This window comes from Physella acuta, unplaced genomic scaffold (genome assembly GCF_028476545.2).
Source record: "Physella acuta isolate Inbredline_101_S28 unplaced genomic scaffold, ASM2847654v3 ptg000381l, whole genome shotgun sequence".
In the NCBI taxonomy this organism is placed as follows: Eukaryota; Metazoa; Mollusca; class Gastropoda; family Physidae; genus Physella; species Physella acuta.
The window spans coordinates 161,592-174,194 of NW_026731900.1; the positions used below are offsets into that span (position 1 = coordinate 161,592).

Below are 12,603 nucleotides of genomic sequence, written 5' to 3' on the forward strand. Positions count from 1 at the left end.
CACCATCATTTTAAATTGATCAGTGTATGCAACTTTGGACATGCTATCATTTTAAATTGATGAATTTGAGCAGCTTGCTCAATAAATCAACACCACCCATTGTATTGAGCTCAAGTTCATACACCAAATGATTTAGTTAGGTAATTTAATTTAGTTGAACTATTTCCCTGACTTGTCCTTATGTATGACTGTAAAAATATTTTTCTGAATTGTCCTTTGTTTGCGTGTTTTAAATATTTTCCTGGCTTGTCCTAATGTAGTAGGGTCTAAAGAAATGTAGAGAAAAGATGGATGTGAGACCAACAAATGCATCTACAGCCAAGTCTTGCTTACATTGAGCACTGCAAGTTGTGATTACATTGAGCACTGCCAAGTCGTGCTTACATTGAGCACTGCCAAGTCGTGCTTACATTGTGCACTGCCAAGTCGTGCTTACATTGTGCACTGCCATATGAAACTGTTGGTTCTTTCATTGGACTTTTTTTTAGAAATATTGAGAAATAAATGAATAAATTATAACAACTGGCTAAATTTTATTTTGATAGCTTGGTTGTGTGGCATAGAAGGTTGTTGTAGAAAACTGAGCCAATTTTGTAGGCTTTTCAGAGTTTAGTAATGTGGTAATGTTTTTTTCAAATACATTGTTCAAGTGTAGGGAACTAGCAAGCTATTGATCATATGATGTCTTGCATATCACAATTTCATAAAATGATTACTTGTTTGATAAAACTGTACACAAAAATATAATGACATTCCCAATATTTACTTAGTCATGCTAAAACAAAAACAAATACAGGCATGAAGCAAACAAAAGCATTACTTTTTTATAACTTTATTTTTCATTTACTAAAGTATTTTGAAAAATCACAGTAAGAATGGATTTTCCTAAAAATGGAGGAATAAATTATGTGTATATTTTAATTTCAAATTTAACAATATCACAATTTTCAGTTATTTAACATTTAAATATTCAACTTAAATAAATTTCCTTTAAAAATCTTAACGCTTGCTAGCAAAACTCGCCCAATATATCAAGCTGTACTATATTTTCTAATAGCAGTAGAGAAAAAATAATAGATCAGTAATACAATCAAAGCATGACTTGTAGACAATTATTAGGATCAAAATAACCGAAGTGTTGCACTGAACGAAACATTAAAAAAGCTATTGATGGAGTTAGTTTCATTTGCATTAATTATTTAATTGTCATTAAAGGATGAACCTCACACACAAGAGCCGATAACATGACAAGTTAAATAAATCAAATTCTGTTCCCCATACCATCATGGTTTAGAGAGTTTATTTGGAGGTTACAATTTTCTTAATAACTATTTAGAAAAAAGATTAATCGGCTTTGTAAGTTCTAAAGATGTATTTAAAAGATATCTCCATGTACTTTCATAAGATGAGCATAGCATTGCTGATCATCTGAAAAATAAGCTAAGCAATGCCAACAAAATTGGGTTCTACACAGCTTACAGTGCATTCTGTTGCAACCCTTAATTTTCTCAATGGTGCATCCACACTTGGGACAACTTTTTATACGTTTAGAATTTGACGCTTTCCAATCTTCAAATTGTTTGTCAGCAAGGCTCGCTGTTTCTACCAGCTTACAGGTGAGACCTGCGTGGTACACTGTGTGGCAGGAGGTGCACAGGCTGACAGAGCAGGATGGGCAGGTAAACTCACTGCCCTCTTCACAGGTGGTCACCTCATACACGATAGGACAGTTGGGGGTCAAGCAGAATTTGTACTTGCTTGGATTCAGAGAAACCATAGAGTTCAATGACCTATGGACTAGAGATACTCACTAATTTTAAATTTCGTTATTTTTCGATTTAAACATTACCAATGGAAACTAGAGATCAATCTCTAATCAATCAAATACTTAATTTGTTGAAAATAAACTCATTTGGAGCTTAATTACTGATTTTTATTAATTGGCCACTCCAAGCATTGCAAGCCAAATAATCCGTGACAACCAGATCGCCTAAGCTTTTCTGAAGAGACGAACTCTGCAGGGTTGACCTTGCAGCTGATTTGATTTTAGCAGAATATGCACAGTACATTTGATTTTATTACCACATTTCTATTCGTATGGACACTGTCTTCGTCAGAATAAAAAATCACATACTGGAATTAGATCTAGATCTAGAATTCTTAAATATTTTTATTTAATTTTTTTTAAATGGAAGGGTGTTTAAAAAGGAAAACTAAATTCAAATTAATGAAAAACATGTTCAAGAATATATAGTATAGATCTAATCTTTTTAAAGATATTCAATCCCATGCATGTTTTATTAACTAGTGTAAGTGTTTTAGCAATGCTTAATTGGGGCAATTCATAAAATATAGCGATATCATTGTAAAATTAATCTAACCCTCTTCTCTCACTTGACTTGGGACAGGTGTGTTAGTTACAAAGTTTTGTCTATGCTCAGTTTAAAATGTAAAGATTTGTAAGTATTTGATTTATTTTAAAAAACACTGCAATAGCATTCAAATTCATCAAGTTAGCGAGAAATACATTCTAAACAGCGTCACGGGCAGTGCGCGTGACAGACATCTCGCTCGCTTAGTTTTGTCAACCAGAAAAGTTAGCCTATCAAATACAATTAATTAGGCCTATAAAATAAAAAGAGGCCAATCGCATTAAAATGATCGCCTGTGAGCGAAGATATATGCAAATTACAAACATCGCTAGCCCGCCTGCGTTCTTTTGTCAACCAGCGAGAGAAAACTCACAGCACAGTGTGCGCATGCGCTAAATCTAGTCCAAGTACTTTGTTATCCCAAGTTATAGGCCCTAATTAGTATTATAGGTCTAGATTAATAGAAAGTTCAAATTAAATGTATTTAATTAAGATGTGTGTCTATTTGATTTTTCAAATGTCAGCGCATAAAAATTAATCACCCGAGAGCGAGAATTAGGCCTATGCCTATGCATTCCAAACATCGACACAGACCACGTGTGTCAAACGACTCGCTCGCTCGCGCTGGTTTGTCAGCGAGAGAGGCATCGCCCGCCACAGCGCGGGCACAGCACACATGTCCTAGTCCATGCGTACTTGGTTTACTTAGTACTAATTAGTAATGTAAACTTAGACCCAACGCTAAAATCATTTAATTTATCTATCAGGCCTCTAAAATCGTAATAATATTAACATTATTAAGCCTAATAAATGTATCAACGAAGACCAGTGAAAATATTATAATTAGCCTAATTAAAATTTATGAAATCAATAAGAATTAAGACACATTAATTAAGCTATAACAAATTTGAAAACAAATAATGAGGCAACGAAGACCAGTGAAAATAATATTATAATTAGCCTAATTAAAATTTATGAAATCAATAAGAATTCAGACAAATTAATTAAGCTATAACAAATTTGAAAACAAATAATTATGCCTAAGTCATTAGCCTAAGTAAGCACACAAAGACCAACGCTCACTACTAGATCTAGATCTAATTCCATGGATCAACAAAAAAAAAAAAAAATAACAGATCGTTGTGGTTTAAGGGTTTTTAGAGTCATAGTATAATCCAAAAGTCAGGTGAAATATCCATAATTAGGCTTAATTAGTCTAATTACGCTAGCAAAATAAGCTGAAAAAGAGTGTCAAGTGAAAAGAAAACACAATTATATAAGCAGCGAGAGGATACTACTGTACAGCTTCCGTAACAATAGCGGTGACGTCACAATAAAAAATAACGTGCTTTCAGTGACCTTTTTGCGATGCCGATTTCTTAAAAGGCGAACATAATATTTACAATTTTTTTTCACTAAACGATCAATCTAATAATACTCGACCTAGGCATGCAGTTTTGACACCTTAGAGACCATTAGTTAAAGTTTTTGAGCTACTCAAACTGTACCCATGTTTACGTTTGACCTTTCAATGTCGGAAGCAAAAAAAAAAAAAAAAAATCTGCCAAAAATAGCTTTGTCATCATTAGATTGCTTACAATACGCGAAAAAAACGCCATTTTTCGCGTGATAATTATTTTTAAAGTTAATGTTAAGGTGGTCTCTCGAACAGGGCAGAAAAAATTGCCCAATCGTAGGCCAAGGTGTGGTAGTCATGTTCTGGTTAGCAACCAAGGACGCTTTTAAGTTAGTGAGTCTCGCTACTATGGACCAGCTTCTCTTCTGTCACCCACTTGTTCCTGATCATGAACTGGAAGTCTTTCCAAACCAGCTGAGACTGGCAGCCCTCGTCAGCGCACTCAAGCGGAAACTTTTTCTCATCCACAGAGACGGTGAAAAGCCCCTTCAAACAGGTCAGACAGTAGCAATGTCCACATAGTTCCAGCCTGTACACGTCGTCCACGCTGTCCACTGGGCACATGCACACGGTGCAGTCCGGCAACTCTCTCACCCCCGCCTGTCTGCAGGAAGACACCAGGCTAGACTCTAGTTCTGTGATGCTGGCCAGTGCCTTGTCTACAGCTTCCGTGTCTCCAACAAGGGAGAGCTTCTGCAGTTTAAAATCAATGTTTACACTGCTGAGCTGAAACGTTTTGGTCATGTCCTCCTGGAGATTGTCGTATTTGACCAGCAGGGCCTTCATCAGCCCCATGGGTCTGCCTGGCCCCCTCAGGTTGACAGAAACATGCCTGCCCTTGCTCAGCCGATCTAGGAACGCATTGATTTTAGACTGACATTGGCTGATCCTGCTCATGGCTCCGTGTAGGTACACTTTTTCCCTTCTGTCGTCAACCACAATAAGCACTGACTCGGATTTTTCAATTTGACGTAAAAACTCTCTCCCTTCCTGTTTGATGAGATTTCTCAGAAGGTCATTGACCCCGCAGTCAATGACCTCACCATCTAGCTCTTTCTGAATCAAGTCCCTGGCTTCAACAATATACAGGGCTCTGACTGATTTAATTTCAAGGACAAAGTCCCCTTTTTTCAAACACCTTTTTGTCACTTCTACGCCTTTATGATATTTCAGGCCTTTGGTGATTTCATCCAGGCGAGTTTCACAAACACTCATTATAAACTTAGGTACGTGCATCGTTGTCTTAAGAGATGGACTAATGCTTAAGGCCTTTTGGCCAAGCATTCTAAACCTATTTTCAACTGCGCGACAGGCATGAAAGCCACTGACCGGATCATCAAACTGAATAAAACCCACCAGGTTAATAGAGTTTTCTTTAGGAGGAATTAAATTTAATTGAAACTTCTCTTGTGGTATGTAACACTGAAGTTCAGTTGTAATTTTTTTTTGAAACTCTTTAACTTCTGTTTCAATGGGAATGGTAGCTTTCTCACGAGCGACAGTGATGCGAATCTTTTTACTCATTTCATCACGATCATGGAGTAAATCTAAAACCCTGTCTTTGATTTCTATTTCTTCTGCGGATCCAGTTTTAAAACAAATTAAATCATCACTATCTCGAGCATATTTTAAATCAACCAAGCCAGTGGACAAACTCAGATGTCGACCAAAAAGATCTTCTCTGATGTTTGGTGGGCATTTTATAAAAGCAGTTCCTTTGCCTTTAATTGGGCGCCTACAATATGTTAATTTAGCCTCGAATTTGCTTTTTTCCTTCCCGAAAAATTTATCAATTTTTAATTTCCCAGCCATGTACTCGTCCTTGCTTGTAGACTCGGCAGCTCTTTCAGCTTCCAAGTATGAGGCGTATCGAACAAAACCCCAAGGATTGAACTTCTTGAAGCGTACCAGCTGCTTGACGTGACCAAAGCTTTCAAACTTCTCCCTGACCTCCTCTTCTGTTGTGGCGCGGCTGGTATTCCTCACCAGGACTTTGTTGCTCTGGTCAGGCAGGAGCAGGCACTTGACGGTTCCTCCTTGACCCAGACTCACTCGAAACCCACACTTGTCTTTCCCAGAGGAAGTTTTCAGGAGGCACAACTCTTCCTCTTCAGATTTTAAGACGTCCCAACATGCAACTTTTGTGGGGCCAATCACAGTGTAGCTCAAGTTTACCATAGTAGATGTAGAGTAGATCTCAATGGTACCCAGTTCTCTGTCAGCTTCTACAACAATGTTGGCCATTCCTTCTTCAAGCAACTCATTTTCCAACTGGCGCAGATTACTGTACCTTGGACCAACAATCTTTTGAAATATAAACCTTCCAACTTCCTCTTTGTGCACAACTTTGATCCTCCTCTCCCTGACACTCTGCAGGTTGAGGGAAATTTTTTGGCTGGCAATGGCCTCAGTGACCCAGTCTTCATCAACCACTGTCATTCCTTTGATGAAATCTCTGGAAGTTTTAGTCAACTCTGTGTACACTACCCATTCTGGTTGGGCATTTTGGGACACCAGACTAGAGGATGGATGAAAATGTACTTGTCTTTCTACCAAAGGTACAAAATATCCAGCTTTTATATGGCCCAGATAATGACTCAGTGAAGGGAGGTAAGACAGAAAGATAATTTTTCTCAAAGCGTTGAGAGTTGCCTTATCTTCATTGAAAACATAATCCATGGAAGTACCAAGTTCTTTTTTCAATACAGAAGACACTTCACCAACACATTGCTTGACAAAGTTAAAGATTTTATAATTAATGCTGTTTTCTCTACACCATTTGGACTGTCCAGATTTATCAAGCTTTTCACACTGTTTGTAAACTTGCAAGTGTGTAAATATATCACCAAACTCAGAACTGAAGAGATTTTTTTTCTGGGATGATTTCTGTTGTTCAGACTCTGCTAGGCCCCTGTAAAACAGATTTGTCCCGTGGGTTATCAGAGCTGCCACAACCACAGAGTCATACAGTAAGTTTTCTTTGTTTCCTTGGAAGATTAGGTAGCCTTGTCTGGGGTCAAAGGGTAACTTTGAAATCCATCTCCCAATGTCTGTTATTCCACTTGAGTTCAATGCCCCAAGCTGGTGCAGAAGGGTCAAAGCTGAGTCAATGGCCTCCTTGCTGGGGGGCTGAACAAACTCATACTTGGTACAGTCAATGCCAAGTTCTGCAAGTTTCAGGACAGCTTGACCCAGGTGGACTCGAAGAATTTCTGGATCACTGATGGTGGCCATGGAGTGGTAGCTCTCTTCAGTGTAGAGCCTGTAGCACTTGCCACTGGCAGTACGTCCAGCTCTGCCTTTCCTCTGGTCAGCGGAGCTTTTGCTGATGACGTGTGTCCCCAGAAGATTGATGTTTTTCTTGGGATCATATTTCATTTCTTTGGCCACACCTGTGTCTATAACATACTTAATGCCATCAATTGTAATGGAGGTTTCTGCACAGTTTGTGGCAAAAACTATTTTCCTTACTCCATCTGAAAGAGGCTGAAAGACTTTCTTTTGTTCATCAGGTGGAAGCTGTCCATGAAGTGGAAAACATTTGAAGTCTGCTAGCTGTCTTTCTGTGGCACCTGCTGCTAACTGTTTGACTAACTCTTCACAGCATCTCATGATTTCAACAGGGGAAGTGAGAAAAACAAGAATATCACCAGGACCTTCATTCTTGTGGACATGTACTGCTTTAGCAACCGCTTTCTTTTCATAATCTTCAAACTCATTTGTGTTGTCCATCTCATACAAGACATCTACTGGAAATGTTCTTCCTGAAACTCTCAACTCTGGCCCACATTGGAAGTACCTGATAAAAAGTTCAGGTTCTATAGTGGCTGATGTAATGACCACTTTCAAATCAGGTCTTTTGGGTAAACAAGCTTTGATCATGCCCAGTAGAAGGTCAGTGTAAATACTGCGCTCGTGTGCTTCATCCACAATGATGCAAGAGTACTCAGTGAGCTCTGCATCTTTCAGGCACTCATTTAGCAAACAGTGGTCAGTTGAGAAGATTATTTTGGTCACTTGTGAGACCGTTTTTTTAATTCCAGTTTTGTAGCCAACAAGACCCCCAACTTTCTTCACCATCTCCTTCGCCACACGTTCAGCAAGAGTTATGGCCGCCACTTTACGAGGCTGTGTACAGATGATAGCACCACTTCCTGCTAGACCAGCCTCGTACAGGTACTGGGCTATCTGGGTACTTTTTCCTGAGCCTGTCTCACCCAGTATGACAGAGACTTGGTTTGCCTTAACATGTTCTACAATGTCCTTTCTCCTGGCGTAAATGGGTAAAGCTGTGCTCAGTCGTTGACACTCCACTCCCACTGTCTCAAGGACATTGTTCAAATCTGTCATTGAAGCTGTCAATAGATTCAGCTGTTTCACTCTTTCTTTTAGTTCATTACAATCATCTTCAAAAACTTTCAGCTGTTTAGTTAACTCAACAAATTTATCTCTTAGGGCCAGCTCTTCACTGTTGTCAACATCATCTTCGCTTTCCTCAACAAAAGCAGGTGAATCTAATGTTTTAATAGACTCTTCATTAGAACGATTCTTTTCTTCATGTTTTTTAAGTGCTTCTTCATAAAATCTTATCTTTACTTTATGTTTCTCCATGCTAGAGACCATCTTTCTATCAATGTCACAAACAGTAGCATCAACCTGAGTTCTGAGGTGTTCACTCTTCAGTGGGGGATTCTTGCCTACAGCTGTGTCTGCTATCAAAGGTCGCACAGAGATTCCTTCTAGTCTTACCCTGTTCAGTTTCTTGACAAGCCTGGAGGCAGCAGATTTGCTTGGACAAAACATTTCAAAAATTGTACGAGAATCCAGTAGCTGAACCTCGGACAAATTATCCATACTGACCTGATGGTACAGGTAATTTTGGAAAAAATCTCTGGCTTCAGTTTTACTAGAGAAACTTTTCCCAACAGAAACTGAGACTTTTGTGGGCCGAGGACTTGAAGTCTCTTCAGTTTTAACCAACTTTGATGAATTAACATTTTCAGCCATTTTATTTTGGGCACCATATTTTTTTACAGATGTCTCAACTTTTGTTTTTGGTTTTAAAAAGTCTTGTTCTGGATTAGACCAGGCCCTTGGTTCTTTTCTTTCACCGTCCTGAATGTTGGTTTGTTTGAACGTCTTGTTATCTTCTTCCTCCTGGTCTGGGCTGTTTGCTATCTCAAAACTGACTGGAACATTCAAGGCCATTTTTACATTTTGGCTGAACTCTTTAACTACTTTCTCAGCCATTAATTTATTTGCATTAACAACCAATATGAACTGGCCTTTACTTTTCCCACAAACAACAGATGCTTCATTCAAAGTAACCATGCACTTTTCTGATGTATTTATATGTTGATTAATTATTTCTTTTAAATTCTTCTCACTAGTAAACTGCTTCATGATTTCAATGCTAGCTATAGTTTTGAATGGTCTGGCTGTTTTCTCTAATTTCTTATTTTTTCTCCTGTTTCTAATTTTATTTTTGTTAACAGCTGTTTTGTCAGCAGCTGGAGTTGTGTCCCCTGTCCTGAAATCATCTCCAGTATGACCTTGAGAGTTACTCATTGAGTGATAGCCTCCAGTATGACCTTGAGAGCCATCCTTTGAGTGATAGCCTCCAGTATGACCTTGAGAGCCATCCTTTGAGTGATAGCCTCCAGTATGACCTTGAAAGCCATCCTTTGAGTGATAGCCTTTAGCATGACCTTGAGAGCTATCCTTTGAGTGATAGCCTCTAGCATGACCTTGAGTGTTACTCATTGAGTGATAGCCTCTAGCATGACCTTGAGTGTTACTCATTGAGTGATAGCCTCTAGCATGACCTTGAGTGTTACTCATTGAGTGATAGCCTCTAGCATGACCTTGAGAGCTACCCACAGAGTTTAAACTCTCCATGCTAACTGAAGAGTTTGACCTTGATCCTTGACTGTTTGTGTAAGTTGTGTTGTAGAAGAGGCCGCCTGTCTGCCTGTAGGACTCATCCCATGACTCATCCCATAACTCATCCCGTTCTGTTCTCAGTCCACTAGCTGTCGCCAGCCGCTGCATGCTCCAGTTGTCATGGTTACTATGCTGAACCTGTGCATTTCTCGCGCTTGAGTTGATTTGAGTTGAGCGACTAACTGAAGACTTCTGTGGCCTGCCTGCTCTGCCAAAATATTTTCTTTCAGACATAACAGGATCTGCGTTGACGGAAAATTATTCAGCTGATTTTGTTTTTTAGTAGAACCTTGGTTGTATTGTGAAAAACTGAAAAATAAAAATTTGAACTGGAAAACATTGATTCTCGCATTTTAAAGCCAATGCCCCCTGGTACCCTGCCCCACATTGGGTAGCTAACACACCCAGTAGAAACACTGTTCAAACAATCTTTAACTACCACAGATAAAATGCATCCTAGGACAAAATAAGTGGAATGGCCCACCCTAAAAAAGCTAAAATGTATTGGGCTGTTACAATAACCAGAAGAGATGATCCATAGTATGATTGCACCTGTTGATCCAATGAATGAATGGACCTGTTGATCCATAGTATGAATAGACCTTTTTATTTGACTAAATCTTGTTATTTTTTGTTTTTCTCCAAATTATTTAAGCTCTTAAGGGAACCTGCAGTTGCATTAGGTTTAGCTACTTGAGCCTTAATCTCTGTCACATGACCAAGGCCTGAGAATCAATAGCACTGTTGAAGTTGAGAGCATTAGTGGGATAGACTGATTAGGCAGCCCTTTAAATATATTCCTTTAGGAACTAAAACATTAAGAGTTGGGATTGGGGTTGCAGTATCAATATAATAATGTATTGATTTTTATCTTAGTTTATTGATTTGTATTATGTTCACTATTGCCTTGATTAAACACCTCTTGCCAACAATTCCATTCTTAATTTTTATTTACTTTCAATGTAAATAACATAAAGCAATTTATCTGACAGGCAGTTAACTAAAAATAAAATAGTACAATAAGCCTGGCCTATTACTAAATCTGAAACTTAAAATACTGAAAATTATTTGGCTAAAAAATTAAGAACTGCATATCATTATTTGAAACTAACATTGTAAGCTGTAGGCCTGTACGTACCACACTGTATTAACTTCAACTAAGTTAAAATATTAATTGGCATAATGGTAAAGTAATACTATAATTAATTAATTTATTAGTTCATAATTACTAAATTAGGTAGCCAAAAATCTAGGCCCAAATAGATCTAGACCAGGGGTCTCCAAACTTTTCAGTCCGAGGGCTGCATTAACTATCAAATTTCAGTTCGGGGGCCAGTTTCCTCCAGACATGTCTTTGATTTTTCTGAGCAAAGTTCCTCAGCCATCACCAACAAAGGTTTTTTCCGTGGACAAAAAGATCTCCGCGGGCCGGATGAGAGGACATCGCGGGCCGCATCCTGCCCGCGGGCCGTAGTTTGGAGACCCCTGATCTAGACTGAAAATGTGTTTTATAACATCAATTAATTAGTTAATAATTATGCCTACCCCTGGCTACATGCAATTACTACTAGTAGGCCTATATTTTTTTGTAACAGCCAGTGGCGTGTCCAGGATTGTCTCATGGGGGGGGGGGGGGGTTCACATTTTCTCCACAATTTTATATATATATATATATATATATATATATATATATATATATATATATATATATATATATATATATATATATACTAGCTGTATGTCTTTGCTTCGCTATGATGTAAAATAAATTGTAAGTAGTACTCTGAAGAAATAAGATAAAAAAAACAAACCTAACCCGCCTATGCCACTGGTAACAGCCTTATGATATCATGTTACTCACTAAATCAGTGCAATAATAATAAAAATATTATTGAGTTACCAATTTAAATATATAATTATTACGGTGATACACTACAATATTTTGACTGTTGACTAGGCCTACTACTTACTTGCAGTAGTTATTAAAAATAAAATAGTATGTCTAAAGATATAAAAAAAAAGCTGATTAATAGAAAATAACTGATTAATAATAGGCTATTTTAATACTTAATAGTTAATAGGCATGTGTATTCTAATTTGCATATGTAAACAAATATAATAGTGTAATAATAATAATAATAATAATAGCAGACTCTAAACATAAATAATAATGAAATAAAAATGTTGAGGTACTTATTGCTGTGATGTACTACTATTTTGACTAGATTCTAGATCTATATTCATTAGGCCTGTACTGTTAATAATTACAAATAAAATAGTATGTCTGTCCTCTATCTATATAGTAATAGAAATAACTGATTAATAATAATAATATTAATAATACTCCAATAGGCTAATTAATAGCAAGTATGTACTCTAATAAATAACTAATTTGCATAAGTAAACAAATGTTATAACTGTGGACATACATCAAGTTAACAATCAAATAAGTAAACTTTAGTAGCCTAGATTCTAGTACTAGATCTAGTAGTATAGTTAAGTCAGTTAAGTAGGCCTATAAGTCATAATATTAATAAGTATATACTAATAATACTACTATATAGATCTAGTATAGTAGTATTAGTAAACTATAATACTATAACTAAAAAAAAATTAAAAAAATATTTGGCCCCTAAATATAGGCCTAAGCTTACTGTGATTTCTTCTTCTCAGGATTCAAACATTTTTATTTTTATTACGGGTAAAAACCCAGTCTAGCTCTAGCTTTTGACTGATCTAAAATTGACGATTTCGCGATCATTATTCACTGCAGTATGTCTCTAGATCTAGATCTAGTATATAAAATAATATTCTGAATTATTTTAATTCTTGGAATTCTTCTTTCATTCTTAAGTCTTAAGGCCAGGGAAA

General features: G+C 37.2%; 1 protein-coding gene across 2 annotated transcripts; it reads right to left on the minus strand.

Annotated features, from left to right (window-relative positions):
* Nucleotides 1-858: 858 nt before the first annotated feature.
* LOC131942019 (uncharacterized) lies at nt 859-12,516 on the minus strand. Of its 2 annotated transcripts, XM_059301679.1 has the most exons (3): nt 12,387-12,516; nt 4,137-10,041; nt 859-1,797 (listed from the first exon to the last, which is right to left on the minus strand). In XM_059301679.1, exons 2-3 carry the CDS (start codon nt 9,964-9,966, stop codon nt 1,376-1,378), a joined length of 6,252 nt encoding a protein of 2,083 aa, XP_059157662.1. In that variant the 5' UTR covers nt 9,967-10,041; nt 12,387-12,516; the 3' UTR covers nt 859-1,375. The 2 variants fall into 2 exon arrangements, with proteins under 2 accessions (XP_059157662.1, XP_059157661.1); XM_059301678.1 differs by lacking the exons at nt 859-1,797; nt 12,387-12,516 and adding an exon at nt 12,162-12,219 and having other exon boundaries at nt 3,946-10,041.
* Nucleotides 12,517-12,603: the final 87 nt, after the last annotated feature.

Coding starts and splice junctions, on each gene's coding strand:
- LOC131942019 (XM_059301679.1), bottom strand. CDS start 9,966: ATGTCTGAAAGAAAATATTTTGGCAGAGCAGGCAGGCCACAGAAGTCT. Junction 1,798..4,136: donor AGAAGAGAAGCTGGTCCATA/GTAGCGAGACTC, acceptor GAGTATCTCTAG/TCCATAGGTCATTGAACTCT.